Genomic DNA, 20,100 nt, shown 5'->3' on the forward strand with positions numbered 1-20,100 from the left:
TGGAGATCATCTACTCTAGCCCCATCTGCTGGAAAGACCCTTGCACTTGGAATCAAAAGTCAGATTTCACACTTGTCTCTGCAGCTTAGAACTCGAGCGTCCTTAGGAATATCACTTTACCTCTCCAGGTGATAGTTTCCTTATCTATAAAATGAGGGGGCCCACCAAAGTCCCATGCAGATGTAAATCTCAAGGTCCTTCATGATTCTCTGATCCATTCCCTACCTAAAGCTCTGCAGCCTTATTCAAAGTCCTGCAATCACTCTCAGTGTCCTTCTGGAGTCATTCCCAGGGTTCAACTTCCACTTTTTCTTACTCAAGGTGCTCAAGGCTGGAAGAGAGGAGATTGAGTCTGACCCAGCACTCTACTTACTGTACCATCTAGCCTGCCACCATAATGGTAAACAAACCCAAGCTTCCTGCCCTGGTACTATCTTTTCAGATGGAAGGTTCTACTCCAGAGGGCAGAATCAGAGCTCTCTAGACTAGTAGAAGGTATAAGGAACCAGGTTTTGGCTCAATATGAAGAAGAACTTTCTAAAAATTAGAGCTGTTAAAAATCAACCAGCCTGCTTTACTAAATGATAAATTCTCTGCCACTGAAAGTGCTCAGTCAGGTGCTAGCTTTGGGAATATATACACTAAAATTGGAACAATACAGAGATTAGCATGGCCCCTGAGCAAGGACGACAAACAAATTCATAAGATGTTCCAGATACATTCTTTAAGTGTCCACACCCTTTGATCCCAGAGATCCTGCTGCTAGGAATATACTCCCAAGTAGGTCTTTTATGAAAACAGAGTTCCCAAATAAACCAAAATACTTATAGGAACACTTTTTGTAGTAGCAAAGAACTGGAAACAAAGTAAATACCTATTGACTGGGGGGAGGTTGAACAAACCATGGTAACACGAATAGAATGGAGATGCTGTAAGAAATGACACATACGATGAATCCAAAGAATCATATGAAGACTTAAGCAAATTGATGCAAAGCGAAATGAGAAGAACCAAGAAACGAATATACACAATGACTACAATAAGTGCAAAGAACAACCATAAACACACCAAAAATGGATTTTTCAAAATTACACAGAATAAGCAGAATCCTGAAGTGATATGAAAAGACACCTTCCCCATTACTTTGCAGAGGTGGAGGCTCCAAGGCTGTGGATCATTGTGTATAGTTTCACAGTTGTTTATTTGTTTCTTCCAACATATTGACCAGTTTTGCTAGTTACTTTTTTCTCTTTTTCCTCCTTTTCCTTAAAAAAAGTCTTTTATATCTCTACATAAATATATCCATGTTTAAATGTAGCCGGGGGTGGGGGGAAAGAAGGAGGGAAAAAGAACAAAGTAAAAAATGCACAGCAGAGAACCAAAGAAAACTTACAAGGAAGCAAAGATGGATAGCTCTCAACACAACGCACAGTATTTATTACATAGGCTTTCTTGAAATGGAAATTTATTGCTATATATTTTGAATCCTCACATTCTGCTGTGCACATGACATGTTTTTTCTTTTCTTATTTTGTATTTAAGTTTATAATAGGTTTCTTTTTTCTTATTATGTATTTAAGTTTTAGAAAAATAAAATTAAAAAAATTCTTTTGTTATATAAGTCAGCTTTCTGGGAGGGGAAAGAAGAATGGGAAATGTAGGCAATTTAGTAACAATAGATACAGATAAAATATTTTTTGTTGTTTTAGAAAGGAAGTTCTCAGAGGCACTTGCCAGGTACATTATATACAATGGATTCTTGCACCAGGTAAGAGGCTAGCTAGGCTAAGTGACCTCTAAAGTCCCTTTCCGATCTAAGCTTTTCTCACTCTTACCTATCCTGGGCTCAGTTTAACTTTCCGGCAGGCAAATTCCTTTTGTTTTCTAGTGTCTGTTGTTCAGACTGGGCTGCCTGCCAAACAGGCCCTAGACTCAGAGTTCTGCCATCTCTCCTTTGTTTCCAGTGACTTGTAAGGGAGGCCTGGCTACTCCCACAGGATGCAGTGCCCCCTCTACCCCCCCGCCCCCCCACATACCTCAGAGTCCCTAAAGACATTATTTTCAATGCTGCGAGGTACTACAGCCCAGCTTCACCAAGGAAGCTCCATCCAAAGTATCCAGAGTAAGGATAAGTAGCTTTATTATTTCTCACAGAAGGAAGCAGCTTGTACCCTAGGAACACATGAGGGTACAGAACAGACCCAGTGCAGATACACGTCCCTGCACTGATTTTGACAGTGAGAACTATGGGCCTGGGGAAATGGTTGGCTCCAACAGGGAGATTGAGGGCTCCTGCTGGCATTTACCAGGCTCCCCAGCCCTGGGGCTTTGAAAAAGCTGAGGCTAAGGAGAAGGATCATGCTCTCCCAACTAGGGTATTGTCCTCAGGGGAAGGAGCAGAGAGGCAGAAATGGGGGTCCCTGTTCTTGGCATCACCTATGCCGTTTTCGGATCCCTTGTAGCTCCTGGTGGATGGCACTGAAGCTGGGTCGCTGGCTTGGCTCATAGGCCCAGCACTGCTCCATCAACCGGAACACAGCATCTGGGCACAGGTCTGGGCAGGGGAGGCGCCCACCTAGGTGTAATAAGGACAGGTGAATAAGGAGAAAGTAGGAGACTGGATGCCCAGAAGAACCCCAATAACAGTCAGTGACTCCTCATCTTTCCCAAGGATCTCTCATTTCCTAATATAGCACTGACCATCTTTGAATTAATTAGATCACAGTTTCTTAATTTTTAGGGCATTCTGGTAAAGCTTCTAAAGAACTCTTCTCAGAATAATGCTTTTAAATGTATACAGTAACCTATATAAAGTGCCTTTGCAACCCTTAAGTGCTATATAAATGCTAGCTATTATTAAACGTATAAAATAAAATGTATAGTATAACAAAGGAAATCAATTATATTAAATAAAGATGTAATTCTTTTTCTATCCAAGTTCATGAATCTCTTTGAAATCTGTTCATGGATCTTGTGGACCCCAAGTTAAAAAATCTCTGGCCTAGACAACTGCTAAAGTTCCTTCCAGCCCTAAATCATCTGATTTTTTACTCAAGAGTCTTAGGGATCAGTAAAGAAGGCCTGAGTTAAATGTATGTGTAGAACTCATATAAGATTGCATGCCATCTCAGAGAGGGAGGGGGGAAAAATCTAATACTTATGGAAGTGATTGTAGAAAACTGAAAACAAATAAATTAAAAAAAAAAAAAGGCCTGAGTTAAAATCCTGCCTCAGACACTCACTAGTTGTATGACCCTGGGAAGTCACTTAACCCCTCTCAACCTCAGTTTCCTCATCTGTAAAACAGGGATAACAATGACTCCTATCTTATAGGGCTACTATGAGCACTGAATGAGATAACACATCTAAATTGCTAAATAAAAGCTAGCTACTGGGGAGGAGAAATGGACTCACAACTTCCATCATAAAGTTGGGACCTGGAAGTTTACAGCTTCTGAAGGGGAAGTCAGTCACCCTTCTTACCCTTTTCTACAAGCTCCCGAGTCTGCTGGTTGGTGAGGTTGGAGTAGGGAGATGCTCCCAGACTGAAGGTCTCCCAGAGCAAGATTCCAAAGCTCCATACATCACTCTCAGAGGAGTAGCGCCCTGTGAGGAGAACCCAATTGGGAGGAAAGGGAAGCTAGTGAACCAACTAATGAGACAACAAGGAAGGGTACCTGTTACCCTGGTGTCATGCTATATATGTTTGGCTGGGAGCATATATTGACCTGGGAGTATAGATTAGGGTCTCTAAGCTGGGCTAAGCTACTGGCAGAAAGGGAAGAGGATGTAAGGGAAGTGTGTGTGTGTGTGTGTGTGTGTGTGTGTGTGTGTGTGGTTGGGTGGCTGAGTAAAATCAGGCATGTTAGAAGCAGACTCCAACCCAACTCCACAGCACAAGGTACGTAGAGTCATTTCCAGGTTCAGATAGCTACCCATTAAAGAGGACACCTGTATTGACCTTGAGTAGGGACCAGGAGGAGCCAGGTAGGACCAGTGGGATTAGAAGAAAGGAGTTGGTACCATAGTTAAGAGCTTCAGGCGCTGTCCATTTGACAGGGACCTGTCTGAGACCCCCTGAGGCTGCATAGATACCATCAGCCCCCTCTCTAGACATTCCGAAATCACTGATCTTCAGCACATTCTTCTCTGTTACCAAGCAATTCCGAGCAGCCAAGTCCCTGGGGAGGGCAGTAGAACAAGGAACTGAATCCATAAGACCTCCCAACCCTGAACCTTGAGTTTTCCCCAAGGCCAATCCTGATGACCCCTAGCCCCTCAATTTCAGCAAAGAGTCAGGATGCCATCCACCATCATCTTGACTGAAGGGCACACTCACCGATGGATACAGTGCTTGCTTTCCAGGTATTCCATGCCAGCAGCTGCATCTCCCACCATCTGTAGCAACAACTTCACTCGAAGCCGGGAACCCTCGGTCCGAAGAAAGGTCAGGAAGTCCCCACCTGAGGAGAGGGTGGAGGGATCACAAAGGATTGGGATCTCATTACCAGACACTGGAAAAAATTACCAGAGTCAGTCAGAAGACCTATATTCAATTATGCCTTTGATACTGTTTATCAAATGAGATAATTTATATAAAGTGCTTCTTAAACCGTACAGTGCTAGATCAATCAGTAAACATTTATTAAATACATAGTAAGGGCCAGGTCCCCTCCTGGATCACTGCCTTGTCGCTGCAGAGGGGCTTGAATAACTCAATGAAACTATGAGATGTGCCATGCAGGGTTAGCCAAGGTGGACAGGTCATCATAGAGAGTTCTGCAGAAGGTGATCCACTGGAGGAAGAAATGGCAAATCACTCCACTATCTCTGCCAAGAAAACCCCACAGGCAGTACATGGACAGAAAGGCCTAGTGTTCTACGATCCAGGGGGTGACAAAGAGTCAGACATGACTGAACAATAATAAAAATGTGCCAGATGCCTTGTTAAACATGAATTATCATAGTCATCATTATTTTTCCTAACAACGTGACTATTGGCAAGTTGAGGGTAAGTCTAGGTGATGCAGTGGATAAAGCTGTGGGCTTGAAGATAAGAAGACCTGAGTTTGAAATCTAGTTTCAGACCCTTAGCTGTGTGACTTGGACAAGCCACTTAATCTCTGTTTGCTTCATATGTAAAATGGGGATAATCACAGACTACTTCCTATGGTTGTTGTGAGGATGAAATAATAATTGTAAAGTACTTAGCACAGTGACTGGTATACAGTAGGTGCTACATAAATGTTAGCTATTATTAACTCAGTTTCCTCATCTGTAAGAAGGGTATATCAATGCTTGTGCTAGGTTTTTGTGAAGAAAGCACTTTCTAAACTCTGAAGTGCTATAATAAGTATAACTATTATGACTGTTATTTTCCCTTGATGCTTTTTATTCGTATTTTTAAGCCTTCAAAAAATACAATTGGATATTGTTCCTCCCAAGGGACTAGAAGCCTTGGGAATAAAAGAGAGTAAGTATCCAGGTATAAAGAAAGCAGTTGGGTGGCCCTGGCACTGTCATGGAAAGCTGTTTTGGCTAGATTGTCTTTTCTATCTTGGAGACACTCACCTTGTACCAGCTCCATGACGATGTAGATAGGTTGTTTCTGGGTACAGACGCCAATGAGTCGCACAATGTTGGGGTGACTATACTGCTTCAAGATTCTGTGAGGGAATCACCAGAGGAGGTATCAGGTCATGGCCAGATTCATAACCCTACTTTAATACAGTACAATCTGTGACCTCTGTTCCCCAGCAGTAGGGAGCTGGAATGTACCAAGGCAGGGCTAGAATTAGGGGTTGGCAATGCAGGTTGGGCCTAACATAGTAGGGGCTACAAAAGGCCCTTTATAATATAAATTTTTCTAAGTGTACATACTGCTAATGAACTCTGCTCTCAGTGGCCTGGAGGTATGTATTTTCTTTTATCAGGTTACAGATACTAAAGTGAAGATATCAACCCCAAAACAAATAATGGGTAACAGAAATGAATAAAGGTTCAATTTTTCACATGCTGAGGAACACAATTTCCAAAGTTTATTGAGAGATTCAATGGTCTTCTCCAGATTCTCTAGGATCTCCTTGGAACAGGAGCCATAAGGATAGGGACTATGTCTTACCTAAACTTCCTATCTCTCCCCAAGTGCACAATGTAGGTATTTGACACAAGTAAACTGAATAGGAGTTCTCCTGAAAATGAGTTAGGGCAGACTAGGAGCTTGATGATGAATCTACACTACTCCTCCTCACCTTGCTTCCTGCAGAAACTTGGCCTTGAGATCAGATGGGAGAGTTTCCCGACAGGACTTTACTGCCACCAGAGTGTTGTCGGCACGGAGACGGCCGCTGAACACCTCTCCAAAGTTCCCCTGCAACAACCTTAGGTTCATACCAGAGCCCTCACCATTCAGTCATCTTATCTTCGTCCTGTCCAATTACCCTTCTCCCCGGAACCACAGCGTTATACCAGCCAATTCATCTTCCTTTTGCAAACTCTCCCTCCAGAAGATGGATCAAATCCAATGTCTCTCAAGGAGTTTAAATCAAATTGGGGAAGCAACACAAGTACATATGTAATAAGAAAATAAGCTGCAGTTTTCTATGCTGAGATAAATGGCATAGATAACCTTCTATTTGAATTTGAAATGCCTCACTTTTTTGCAAATTTATCCTCCCAACCATGTTTCTGAGCCAACGTTAAAACTACATACCTTGGTATCACCTCATACCTATCAGAATGGCAAATATGCCAGAAAAGGAAAATAACAAATGCTGAAAGGTATGTGGAAAAATAGGGACATTAATGCACTGTAGCTGGAGTTATAAACTAGTCCAATCATCCTGGAGAATAATTTGAAACTATGCCCAAAGGGCTACAAAACTCTGCATACTCTTTGACCCAGCAATATTGCTACTAACTCTGTTTCTCAAAGAGATCAAAGATAAAGGAAAGGGACCTATATGAAAAAAAATTTTTAGCAGCTCTTTTTGTGGTGGTAAACAACTGGAAATTGAGCAGATGCCCATCAACTGGAGAATGTCCAAACAAGTTATGTTACAGATTATGATGGAATGCTATTGGGCTATAAGAAGGCAGATTGTTTCAGAAAAACCTGGGAAGACTTATATGAACTGATGCAAAATGAAGTGAGCAGAACCAGGAGAACATTGTACAAAGTAACAGAGATATTGGAATAAGGATAAGCTATAAAAGATTTAGGTACTCTGATCAATATAATGATTCAAACCAATTACAAAGAACTTATGATGAAAATGCTATCCACCTCCAGTGAGAGAACTGATAAACTCCAAGTGTAGACTGAAGCATATTTTTTTCACTTGATTTTGCTTTGCAACATGGTTAACATTGAATTATGTTTTGCATAATTTCATATGTATAAGGGGTATCATCTCGGTTGCTTTCTTAATGGGTAGCGAAGTGGCTAAAGGGAGGAGGAGAATTTGGTACTCAAAATTTAGAAAAGGAAAATTAAAGAGTTAAAAAAAATTATAAACTTAAAAAAACCCTACATACCCTGAACATGTACCAACTGACAATGACAAGTTACTTAACCTCCCTGTGCCTGTTTCCTAATCTGTAAAATGAGGGGGTTGGCCTAAAAGGATTCCACGTTCCTTTCACACTCTACAACTAGGCTCTTACAAATGGAAGTGGGTGTCACGGGGAAGCCATCTTTAAAGTGATCTACAAGATGGCTAATAATTAGGTGTTGCCAGTATACAAAATGTACATGAGGACCTAGAACAAGCTAAAACTTTGTAATCAAACAAAGCCTCCTAGAAAGTGGACCTTAATAGAAGACAATTAGAAGACAAAAGAGAGGCATTTTCATGCATATAACTTAGGAGTTGAAAAAGGTGAGATGAGTATGGGAGAATGGGGGGAATAAATTAGGAGGCAAGTGTGACCCGGATAGAGGATGCAAGTTAGCATAGTGTTGGCACTTACCCGTCCAATTCTTTCACCTAGCACCAGGTCTTCATGGTTCAGGGCCCACTTGTCCTAGGGAAGGAGTGGATTTGGGAAAATTAAGCTGATGTTACACAGGAAGGTTGCTGGGCTCTATAGGAGTACTATATGAGCTTTGGGCTGATCAGACCTATTGGAGAGGTCTTTTCCTACTTTTGTGAGCTAAGGTGGGTAATTCTTGAAAGTCTTTACTTCCCTCCTTCTGTTCTCTGCCCTCCAGGCTTTAGGTAACAGGTACTGAATGCAGAAGGGGCAAGGTAAGCCACTAGGGTGGGAAAACGGACCAGTTTACCAGAGGATGGGGGAGGAAATCTAGAGGCTTAACTTGGGAAAATTACCTTGGAGATTGCCTTGTTCAGACTGATACCACTTTTTTTGGTGAGGGGCTGCTGGGAGCGGAGTAAGTGGTCAATGAGCAAGGGGATGCTGGGAAATCCATCCCCTTCTAGGCGATACAGATTCTGTGAGGTGGATCAGAGCATGAAATCAGTACTCCTAGATAACACAAAGGCTAGCCCCTACAACAAGAAGCTGCCTGACTTTTGGACGGCTGGGTCTATGAGAACATCTTTGCACTGGAAAAAGGAACTATGGTCTTCTTGGCTTAGTTGTTAAGGCATACGTCTTATAAACAACAGATCAGATCTTAGTCATGTCAGTTGGTCATGCCTAGTCATATCATTCACATACTAATAAAGCTTCCCTTCTGCACCTCCCAGTTGGAGATACAGCATAGTTTAATGAAAAGAACAAAAGATTAGAGTAGGAAACCCTGGTTCTGTTCTAAGCTTTGCCACTAATGAGATGTAGGACTTTAGTCATTTAAACTCTCTAAACCTCAATTTCCTTATCTGTAAATTGAATAGGCTAGACTGGATCATCCCTCAGGTTCCTTAGAGCCCCAGAATTCTAAGATCCAATACCCTTTTTCTACTCCTACTCTTGTGTTTTTCTGACTCAAGGGGCTTGCTTGAAAAAGGGATAATGGATATAATGCTCCCAAGAGCTGGGGCAAATACATGTCCTTCACAAGGCTTCCCTTGAACTCACATCTGAAGACTGGATGATGAAATGGCGAGGCTGCCCATCCCACATCACGGATAGCACGTATTCTTGTTTTCCCTGGCTTTCTCGCACGAGAAAATCCCCAGAATTCACTAGTAACTCCTGCACCTCTGTTCGTGGGATGGCACCATGATACCACACCTGATCCTGTAGAGGCTTCTGTATATCTGGGATGAGCTGGAGTGGTGGAGGGAGCTGGGGGACAACACAGACAAACACATGGAACACTTCCCGCTGCCTCCTCCTTAATTCAGACTCTCATTATTTTTCCCTGGGTGATTGTAATAACCTCCTCACTATCTCACCAACTCCAATTTTTCACCTTCCAGTTTATTCTACACATACTGCCAAAAGAACAGCTTGGATTATGTAACTCTTCCCCTCCTCTCCCTAGATGTCCCCCTTCCTATGCTCCTCGATGGAGCCCTACTGCCTACTTCTCTGTTTGACATTCAGAGCCCTTTACCATATGCCCCTCTATCTCTGGTCTTATCTCTCATTCCTTAGCAAATGTTTCCTTTGCTTTAGCCAAAGCAGACTACCTGCTGTTCCCTGAACATGCTCCCCACCTTTACCATGTCCACACCCCTGTTCTTTCCATTCTCTCCACTTAGAACATTCCTCCCCCCACCCCCATCTCTCCTGCTAAAATTCTCCCCCTCTGTTGCAAAGAAGGGTCTGGTGTGGGGGTGAAGTGTTAAGGGAAAATAATGTTGGTATAAAAACAAAAGGCAATAACAATTTTTTAAAAATCCTACTTATCCTTCAAGGTCCAGATTGGATGCCAGCTCCTTAATCTTCTACTATACTCCCAATCAGATATGATTTACTTTTGTTCCAAACCCCCAAGGCACTTCTTTTATGGCACTTATCAAAATACTGTTTTAGATTGTAATTATTTATGGATGTGTCCCCTGTTGTAGGTTCTCAAGGGCATGGAACATATCCAACTCATCTCTGATAACCCATAGCGCCTACCACTGCTATGTTAGGCTCGATAAATGCTTGTTCAACTGATCTGCATTCTTAGAGTAAGGGACTAATGCATAACCCAAGTCAAGGCCTAGGTGGACATACTGAGGTCATGGTCAAGGTTAGGAGGTGGAGAGCTGTGGAGTGGGAGGCTGATGGTGAACACTGCGGCTCTGAATTCATAGGGGATATGTGGCTAACCGACTATAGGAAAAACAGCTGCTCCCAAGGATATCACTTTTTTTCCCAGAAGTGAAGGCCAAGACCATCCTACCTGACATGAAAAGTAATCACGGAGAAAAGGAGGAAAACAAAGTGGGAGGAATGTAGAGTGAATGGGTTTAGGACTTTAGCAGTCTAGACCTACTTACTGAGAATTTAGGACGGAAGATTCCTGAGATATGGTTCTTCAGAATTTCCAAGGTGGGCGTCCTTCCACCCTCACGTTCCTGTTCCTGTGATCAAGGATAGATTTCAGGGCATGGCTGAGTTTTCAAGAAAGGGGAAGAGGTATAATAAGGGTCTCCTTAATGCTGAGAGAAGAAGAAATGGGTTAGGGAGACAATGTCGTCTCTGGCCAGGACATGTGCCAAGCCTGGGGATCATAAGATTGAAGGAACAGGCTTACTGTAGAGGAGGTGGAGTGCTGGTCATCCTGGAGCACGAGGACAGGGGGTGGCTCCCCAGGGCCCAGTTGCTCCAACTTGCTTTGTAGCAGGTCCTGCTGGGCTTTCAGTTTGGCTTGGCTGCATAAGGCCATCTGGAAGTCCTGGAGTGCCTCCTGCAGGGCCTGGCGCTTCCCAAGGAGCTGTACTCTGTTGGGTAGACCAGATGGCTGGAAAAAGATCACTTCATCCTACTCCTCTCCTTTCTTCCCCAAAATCTATCTAGGCCCTTTGACTCTTCTCCTTCAGTCTCACCTCTCCCTTGGGTGAATGCTTTCTTCTTCCCTCTGAATCTCCTTCTGCATCTGGGTGACAACCTGCTGCCTACTCATCACCATTTCTGTGGCCGTGGTCAGCTCCTCATTCACTGAAGTTAGGCTATGGACCCCAAAACATGTGTCAGTAACAGCCCTATCCCTTTCCTTCTCCCAGGAAAGAGCAGTTTCCAGTAAAGATGCTCACCATCTTGCTTGTTACTACCACCCCCTCAGCATACCTTTGTAATCTTCAGCCCCCATGCTACATCTTGTATGTTTAAGTCTCCAACTGCCCCTCCCTCCCCATTGTATATCTGTACACTGTAGTTCTCAGGCCATATCAATACTCTTAGCACCCAACTGCCTACACAAACACAAACATAGTGGCATCCCCATGGCCTCACACAAGTGCCACATTCCCACACATACGCGTGCTGTACACTCTCTATTGTCAGCTCATTCAACTGCAGCTCCCCAGCTTCCAGCTGTTCAACTTCCTCCAACAAGGTGTCATCAAAGGTCACACAGGGAGGAGTGTTCGGTGATGATCTGTGGGGGAGTGGGTAGTACCATAGGGGTCAGAGTTCAAGGGTGATTCCTTCACTGGGCAAGGAGAAAGTTCTCAATAAAGTGGTACTTGATGGGAAGAGGAAGAAGGTAGATGAACTCTTCACGTTTTTACATGGGAGCTTACCCATATTGCTGAAGAAAGCCTTCATACTCCGTGTAGGGATTGATACAGGCTGCAGCAGCTGCAATCTCCCGATGGATGGTCACCACTTCGTCCTGTACCAGGCTGCTGATCTCAATGTACTCTTGTAGGATTTCTTTCCTGTTTGCCACCCACCCCCAAGCACAGAGGATCTGTAGAAAACCCCTCTCACAGGATGGAGGGGGCTTTCTATACATAAAGTCCCCCACCCCACCTCATTCCAGTGCTCTATACCAGGCCCAGGACCCAATTAACCCTTTCTGAACCATCACTCTGGATGCAGAGGCAGCTAGGTGATGCAGAGGATAGAGTGCCAGGCCTGAAGCCAAGAAAACCAGAGTTCAAAATATGTCCTCAGATGCTTACTTGACCCTGGGCAAGCCACTTAACCTCTGTCTCAGTTTCTTCAGCTTTAAAAGAGGGATAATAACACCATCTACTTCACAGGGTTGTTGTAAGGATCAAATGATATATTTGTAAAGCATTTACCACAGTGTCTGCCACGTAACAGGGAATTGAGAAATGTTTCTTGTCTTTCCTCCCTTCCCCTTCTTTGCCCTTTTGTCCCACCCCCCACCCCCACTCCTGAACCAGTCCTTGGTACCATCTCCTGAACGTTTTTCCAACCCTTCCCCCTTATTTCTTCTTAAGGGGACTGGCTAATGGCTTGGGAAAGTTCTGCAGGCAAATTTGGAATCTTTTGATAGGTAGGAAAAGGGGTCATAGGATCATAGATTGAGAGCTAGAAGGGACTTTAGAGATCATTAATTCTAATCCCATCCATACAGATGAGGAAAGTGAGGCCCAGAGAAGTTAGGTGACTTGACCAAGGTTGCACAGACAGCAGAGTTAGGATTTGAACTCAGACCCTGGGACTCTAAATTTAGGGCTCCTTCCATTGTCCCGTGCTGCCAGAAAGTCTATCATAGGACAAATCAGTCTGGGGTTCTGGAGGATGCAGAGGACAACGTGGGAGATGAGGAAAGAGATTTGGGGAGCTCAGAGGCCAAGTAGAGAGGTCTTTACAGGATTAGGGCCATCTCCTGATGCAGGTCCTGCAGGGACTGGAGAAGGCCAGGCAGCAACAGCTGGTGGTGGTGCTGATGGTGCAGCTGGGCAGCCCGGACGCCCAGAACATAGCGGTTGTGATGTGCATAGAGTTTCCAGAGGCTTCGAACATACTTATCCTTGGCCTTGTCCCGGTCCTTGTCTGTATGGAGAAGGGGACCAGGACATAGACAGAGTTGATTAATTCCTTCCCAGCACTGAAGAGAAATCAGTAAGATGCACAGCAACCCACTTTCTAGGGTGAACCTGACTTTCCAGGGCCAGGGCCACCCAGGAACTAGCCCAGCCTTTCAGGGCTCCTCTAGGTCAGGGATGACCCAGGGCTGGATTGGACCTCCAAATCAAGTGGATTACTTCCCTCCCCCAAGTCTACATGCAAAGGGCTTTTCTGGACCAAATCAGCCTCTAAGGGGAAGGGAAATGGGAAGGTTTGGTCCAGATGCTCTTTCCCCAGCAATTTTTCTAGATTAGAGGCTACTGAGGAGTGGACTTAGTACTTAAAGTACTATCAATTCCAAGCCCAGGTTGGAGGGTATTTAGCCAACAGCACTGCCTGAGTATTGATGTGCTGGGGACAACATGGGGGCCAATAGGCATGCCAAAAAGTTAAAAAACAGTCCTTATCCTCAACGAACAAATTTGTATACCTTGGATTAGGCCAAAGCCCAGAGACCAGTGAGGCATTAGTACTGGTAAGGATTGGGTTCTTTTCTGTTTGGCATCCTTTCTCTAGAAAAGAAGGCTCATTTCCCTTGAGTTTGAAATTGCCCCTCGTTGTACAGAGAGGCACCTGAAGGAAGTGCCCCTAACCAGTGATGCTACCTACCTTTGCTGGCTTCCTGGTATTTGCGCTTGGCCTGAGCGCTGTCTCGTGCTAGCACACGGTATTGACTTTTCAGTTTTTCAATATCAAGGCTATGTATCTGGTAGAGCAAGAAAAAGTACTTAGTCAGCACCTGTTCTAAGTCCCTAAAGGAGGGGCTGTTTTGGGGTAGGTCTGCCTCTGTTAGCAAGTGGACAGAATCCTGAGTGATGTGACTCTAGCAGAGTAATACTGAAACTCAAGTACAGCAACACCCTATTCAGAAATGATAGTCATAAAGGCAGCTAGGTGACCCAGTGGATAGAGGGCTAGGCCTAGAGTCAGAGCCGTGTGATGCTGGGTAAGTCACTTAACTCTGTTTGCCTCAGTTTCCTCATCTGTAAAACGAGCTGGAGAGGGAAATGGCAAACTACTCCAATATCTCTGCCAAGAAGAGCCCTAAATGGGGTCACGAAGAGCTGGACATTGGACACCACCGAGAAAACAACTCAACAACAGGTGATATAAAAACAAAAGACATAAAAAACCATTTAAAGGTTAAAACAAAAGACTAAAGGAAAGGGGATTAAAAATAAGTAAATTTCTTTCTGTAGGGTCTGGCTCTATGACAATGTAAAAGAGGCAACTAGTTTTCTCAAACTTTGGGAGGTTATTTTGGACAAAAAAAAAATCGAAATTCCTTGACTATTAGGAAGTGCAACATACTACACTGATATGGTACAGAAGTCGGGATCAGGAGACTTAGGGTTCTAGAACTTGGACAAGTTGCTTTAAGCCCTTGGGATTTTAGTTTTCTAAGCGATGGATGAAGCTGTATCAGAAAGTCATACTCGTGTAAAGGAATTTGGAATACAATATCCTTTTTAGAAGTCTGTAATTTTTGTCATTGTGGAGAATTCCATATGTGGGCATTTCCTTCAATAAGTCTATCACTTAAGAGGGGTGGGGAACCTTCTGCCACATGTAGCCTTCTAGGTCCTTGGGTGTGGTTTCTTGACTGAGTCCAAGTTTTACAGAACAAATTCTTTTATTAAGGGCATTTGTTCTGTGATGTTTAGATTCAGTCAAAGGGACATATTTGAGGACCTGGAAGACCACATGAGGCCTTGAGGACCAAGGTTCCCCACCCCTGAAAAATTTTAGGGAGTTGAAGAAGGTACTTAGAGGCCGTAAGGTTTTCTCAGGGTCACACAAATAGTGTCAGAGGTGGGATTTTACAGGTCTTCCTGACTCTAAGATCAATAACATTGCCCTTATTTAAGATCTCTTTCACCTCTAAAAAAGAAAATAAGTTTACAGTTCTGTCCATCCCCCCCAAAATGGGAAATGTTGTAGGTCACATTTTGGCCACCAGGTGCCACCATTTCCAACCAAAGAACTAGAAAATTCAATGGTTATTCGGATCCAGGAATCAAGCAGAGCAGGGCCAACGTAGTCTAGGAGTGGAATAAATCAGGCAGGAAGAGAGGACCCTAGGGGACTGGAAATACATTCTTAGCATATGAAAGTGAAGGGCCAAGTTAGTGCCGCTGCCTCTAAAGTACTCAGTCCAGATTAGAAGCTTAGTAGTCACCTAGAGCAGTCTCTAGAGACCTACGGGTGGGGTTTGAGGATAAAATTTGGAAAGGAAAAAACAATGACGACTTTAAAGATTCTAAAGTCTTGGGCAAGGTCAGACAATCTTCTCCTTCCTTCCATACTTCCCTTAAACTTCTGATCATATGCTGGATTATTTTTTTTTTTGTATGGGGGTAGGGGGAGTCCGCTAATTCATGATTCATTCCTAGGAGGGATTGGGTGTCACCAGCTTTTGCAGGAAGGGAACTGGTCATACAAGAAAGAGAATTGTTTTCAGGTTGATGTGGACATCTGGAGGTGGAAGCAGAGCAGGAACAGAGGACAGGCTTAGACAGAATAATGAAGACAACTGAAGTAGAGTACAGGCAGGACCTTAAAGAAAAACTAACAGAAAAGAGGAACCAAAAGAAAAATACTTATTGCGAAGGAAAGTGGTTAGAGTAACCAGATAAGCTAATTTTAGAAAAGGAAGGAGAACTGGCTATCACGAAGGGGTTTTTCTTTGAATTTGAACCAAGAAATTCCTAGGAAAGCTCTGGGAAAGAACAAAATGAAGGGGCAGATTCCCTAAACCTTTCACAGCCAGTCTGGTCACCAAAACTTTCATTGCACCAAAGTAATCTAGAGAAAGGCATCCCCAGCAATAATCCCCTTCCTGAACTCCCCTTACTCAAGTCTGCTCTTTACGCTTTGGGAGATGTTAAAAGGACGGCAGCCTAGGGTAGAAGGAGAAAGGCAGATGGCACCTTAGTGAGATCTTGGTGGAGCTGCTGCCACTGTTCACTGTAGTTTTTTCGAAGCTGCTGCCGTTCACGAATCAGGATGCTCAGCTTGCTCAAGGGGCCTGAATTCAGATCTTCTGCATGCTGCCGAAGAAGCCGGCTTAGGCTTTCAGTCTGACGAGTTATTTCTGTCCAGGACTACAGATTGGAAAGGACAAGGTAGATGATACTAGGGGAGCTGGGACAATGGAGTCGGGGGAGGCAGAGAAGTAGTTGTGAATAATAATGGCTAATAATAATCTATATAGCACTTCAAGGTATTGAGAAAAATACATATATTCATATATTTGATAACGTGAAGAAATAGGAAGAAGGGTCGTGGCAAAGTCCAATTGTTCACATTGCTGTTGCCAGGGTGGCACTAAATTGCCAACCTTTGTGTCCTTAGAGGGCTCTGCTGTGCCCCACCACCTAGGACACTGAAATAACTGACTGAGCCTCTTTTGAGGATGAACTGAAATCCAAAGGAGATATAAAAGAGGAAAAACATTGATGAAGAGCGCCGGTTATGAAGAGAGGGAGTGGTAAGAGCAGCAGGGAAGGAAATGGGGTAGGGAACAGAAAATAGAAGCCCACCTGGCTGATCTGGCTGACGTGGTCTAGGTTTCGGACCTGGCTACCCCCCTCCTGTAAAGCCATGTGGTGTAGCAGCCCTGCATACTCCCGGTCACTCTTTACTCTCTGTGCCATCCACTTTCTCATGCCCTCCAGGAGTCGAAGCTCAGCCTCCTGCAACTTTTGCAGTGCTCCATGCCCCTGAGGGCTACATAATTCAGAGGAAAAGCCCATGGTGTTGCCCTGGAAACAAAGATAGGCCTTCACTTCCAGTTGGAATCAAGGCATGGGTTCTGAAGGAGTCCCTGAGTAGGTGGAAGCTGGGCAGAGAGCGGTACCCAACCAGGTAGATTCTTGGGGGTGCTGCTGTAGAGGTACCCATAAAATATAGCTGCCCTGGAGGCCTACCAAGGAAGGACACCTTGAGGCATTCAATTTCAAATGAGCAAAAGAAGATGTCATTTCATTTAGAAAAAAAAATTGGGGGGGCACTTCTCAGGGGACCTCTCTGGGCGCCTTCTTTAAATCTCAGAGAAAGGTGATATAGGATGTGTTAAGAACAACTCAATATTACACATCTTCACAAAGCCAAGAGCCAGAAGGAGGAACGGGAACTTGCGGTTTAAGTCCTCTGGTTTCTTTTTTGGACCCTACTAGCCCCAGGTCAGGGTTTTGTGCCTCTTGCCACCCTACCCCAGCCCCAATTCCCAAGGTCCTGCTCTTCCATCCCTCCACCCCTGACAGAGCTGGACACCAACTCGCAGTCTCCTTAAAATTCATACGAGGGCGTTCCTGACACCAGCAGACGATCCTGGGTTTACAGGTGGCTTTATCACGGACATTCTTTTCAGACCGTGTCATTGGAAGGTGGCACCTTTCCGGTGCCAGTCCCTGGACCTCGAGGGCCATTTGGGAACCATTACAATAAGGGAATGAACGGTCTCGTCCACCCAGCCAGGCAGTTCTGGTCCCCCAAGTCCTCCCAGTTCTTCCAGAATTGCCCGCCCCCTGGCCTGCAGGCATCACCCCCATGCAATGCCACCCCCGCTTCCTCTCCCAGCTCAGGATCTTGGGGACACTCACCCCTACCTTCCCCCTCAATCCCACCCAGCCCCGCCTAGGCTCCTCCGGACCCTTCTAAAATGCTCCTTGTCTTCTCCTGGTCCGCCCACCCAGGGATCCCGCAGCGTCCAGCTCGCCACCCTTCTCCGGCCCCCGGTCTGCCAGCCCTCGCCCGTGCCCTCCCCGCGGCCGAGCCCACTGCCGTCCCCGGGGACCCGCTAAGAGGCTCCGGCCGCGGCTGCGCGGCTGGGGCGGGGGGGTTTACCGGCGCTGGGAGCTGCTCCTGCAGGCGGCCGCGCTGCCCCTGCTCCGGCCCCTGCCCCCGCTGGCTCTCCGGCCAGTTCCTGATTCTGTCGCTTCCTCCTCCCGCGGTTTCACGTGGCCCCGGCCTTAGGGCGGGTCGGAAGAAGGGGAGACTGGAGGAGGGGTGGGGGGAGTGGGGCGGGGGCTGCTCGGGGACCCTCAGAGCGCACGATGGTCTCTGCACGTCCACCCAGGGTCGGTGGGGCAGCTCGGGCGCTACCTTTGTCCCGGTGGGGAAAGCTGGTCATCTTTATTTAGTAACCTGGCAAGCCTCTCAGAACTGCGAGCCCCTCGCCCCCCACTCCCAGCCCAGGCCGCCCCCTCTCCCTGGAGTCCAGGGTTCTGCAAAACCGGGGAGCGGAGGCCGGCGCAGAGCAGTCCATCCAGAGGTGCCGAGGGGTGCAGCTTGTGGGCTCATGGCAGGTGAGAATGAGTCAGATTGGGATGGACTAAACAGACGAAACAGCCTGACCTTCCTGAGACCACCCCCCGCCCCCCTTATCCAGTTCCTTAGAGACCAAGGAAAGGGAGGGAGTCCAAAATGCTGACCAGACCAGCGAGCAAGCCCGCCTTCAAGTGACCGCTGATGAAACCTCCTTTTCACCTCTTGGCAGAGATAGAGGGGATGAACTAGAGGTGCAGAAGGAGACCTGAACGACAGAGCTGGCCAATAGGCCGATTTCTTTTGTTAGTCGGTACATATTTGTCAAGGGAAGGCTTCTGCTTGGTGAAGGAATGTAGCTTAGTAAGGACAGACATAAAAAAAGAGCATCCACAAAACATTTTGTAATGCAAAGAGTATAAAAGGGGGAAACGGATCATTTTTGTTACTAAGTTGTTATACTTCATGTGTATTTCTTTAAACACTTGTAACAGAAATTCATTATTTCTTATGTAATCTCTTTTTTTTGTTTTTTTGTAACTTAAGATGTTTGCGCTCATTAAGTTCACAATACAAAAGAAAATTTTTTAAAAAGATTGGGTCCAATAGGAAGGGCAAAGTCAGGATCTGGGATGGGGAAAGGATGTAAAAATTGTAAGGTTCTTGGACAAATTCTTTTCCTTGATTCCTTTTTCCCAGATGATGGGGCTTGAAGAAGGTATATCAGAAGTCAGGCAGTTGGATGGACCAAATGACTTGTAAGGTAGCTTTCAACTCTAAATCCGCAATCCTTGGCTTAAGGCATAAAAATAAGATGCTAGAGAAAAAGTGCAACCCAGGATAAGGGAAGTTTGGGAAGAACACGATAACTGCCTTGAAGCGTTTGAATGGTCATCCCATGGAAGAGAGAGTAGATTTGTTCTTCTAGGACTCATGGGCAAGTGGAATTTGAAGAAGCGAATCTAGACTTGAAAAGTAAGCCAAAAATGGGATTGCCTTGAGAAATAGTGAGTTTTCTTTTATGGAGGGTCTTTAAGCAAAGGTTGGACAACTACTTATTGAAAATGTAGACGGAATTCTTATTCAGATACATTGGTCTTTGGGATGTCTTCCAATTCTTGACATTCTGTGATTCTGACGCTTAATCACTTTAGAATGAAGGGGTACAAGGCTATTAGAACTTTCTCTAGTATTAAAAATGAGTGGCCATACTTGTGCCAGGCCAACAGGATGCTGAACCCTGGGGAGAGATCAGGTTGGAGACCCTTGGATGGTATTGTATATGTGCCTCATCAGTCAACAAGCAACAAGCACTTAGGGGTCACCTTATGGTATGGTAGGGGTAGAGAAGTGGACTGACACAGGACACTAATACAGTATGTGTGAATGATAACCATAATATAATATAAAGGAAAACAATTATGAAAGACTTCAGATGTGATCACAGGTGTGACACAGAAGATTTATGATGGAGTATGGCTCCTACCTCTTCCACACGAAGTTGTGGAATACAGATGCAGAAAGAAATGTGAATTTTTAGATGCGGTAAATGAGTCTTCCTAATGTATAGTTAGATACAACATTTATTAAACACGTACTATGTGCCAGGCTTTGGGGTAATACATCCAAGGCAGTGCCTGCACTCAAGAGGTATAGCAACACATAAAGGGAGTTTGTAAAGGAATGGGAAATGCTCATTATTACAAGGGGTGGAGATGGGAAATGGAGTGGAGGTGTAGGTTAAGACAAGGTGAAAGCTCACCTCACTTATCAAAATTTTCTGTTTTCTAAGGGAAGAATCCAAAGTCCCTGTGGGACAAACATGAGAATGACTTACTCAGTATTTGGTGAAGGGTAAATTAATTGGAGATATTAGAAAAAAAA

The 20,100-nt window shown here is 44.9% G+C and overlaps 1 protein-coding gene and 1 non-coding gene across 2 annotated transcripts; one reads left to right on the top strand and one right to left on the bottom strand.

Annotated features, from left to right (window-relative positions):
- Positions 1-617: 617 nt before the first annotated feature.
- Positions 618-721, top strand: LOC140521775 (U6 spliceosomal RNA). The gene has a single exon (XR_011973075.1). It is a non-coding gene; the product is annotated as a U6 spliceosomal RNA (small nuclear RNA).
- Positions 722-2,123: 1,402 nt separating this feature from the next.
- FES (FES proto-oncogene, tyrosine kinase) lies at positions 2,124-17,953 on the bottom strand. The gene is made up of 19 exons (XM_072618798.1): positions 17,797-17,953; positions 16,491-16,712; positions 15,879-16,052; positions 13,558-13,654; positions 12,690-12,873; positions 11,646-11,783; positions 11,381-11,500; positions 10,950-11,072; positions 10,658-10,844; positions 10,401-10,484; positions 9,043-9,252; positions 8,331-8,453; positions 7,972-8,025; positions 6,252-6,370; positions 5,572-5,666; positions 4,340-4,463; positions 4,024-4,181; positions 3,484-3,606; positions 2,124-2,575 (listed from the first exon to the last, which is right to left on the bottom strand). The coding sequence occupies exons 2-19, from the start codon at positions 16,701-16,703 to the stop codon at positions 2,433-2,435; spliced, it is 2,469 nt and encodes an 822-aa protein (XP_072474899.1). The 5' UTR covers positions 16,704-16,712; positions 17,797-17,953; the 3' UTR covers positions 2,124-2,432.
- Between the last annotated feature and the right edge of the window lie 2,147 nt (positions 17,954-20,100).

The sequence above is a fragment of the Notamacropus eugenii genome, chromosome 1, assembly GCF_028372415.1.
Source record: "Notamacropus eugenii isolate mMacEug1 chromosome 1, mMacEug1.pri_v2, whole genome shotgun sequence".
NCBI classification, from domain to species: Eukaryota; Metazoa; Chordata; class Mammalia; order Diprotodontia; family Macropodidae; genus Notamacropus; species Notamacropus eugenii.

Excerpts from the sequence above, each read along its gene's own strand:
- FES (XM_072618798.1), bottom strand. The coding sequence starts at position 16,703 with ATGGGCTTTTCCTCTGAATTATGTAGCCCTCAGGGGCATGGAGCACTG. Across the intron at positions 11,784-12,689 it reads CAGGAGATGGCCCTAATCCT|GAAAGAAATCCTACAAGAGT; the intron begins GTAAAGACCTCT and ends GGTGGCAAACAG. Across the intron at positions 10,485-10,657 it reads AGCACTCCACCTCCTCTACA|GAACAGGAACGTGAGGGTGG; the intron begins GTAAGCCTGTTC and ends CCTTGATCACAG.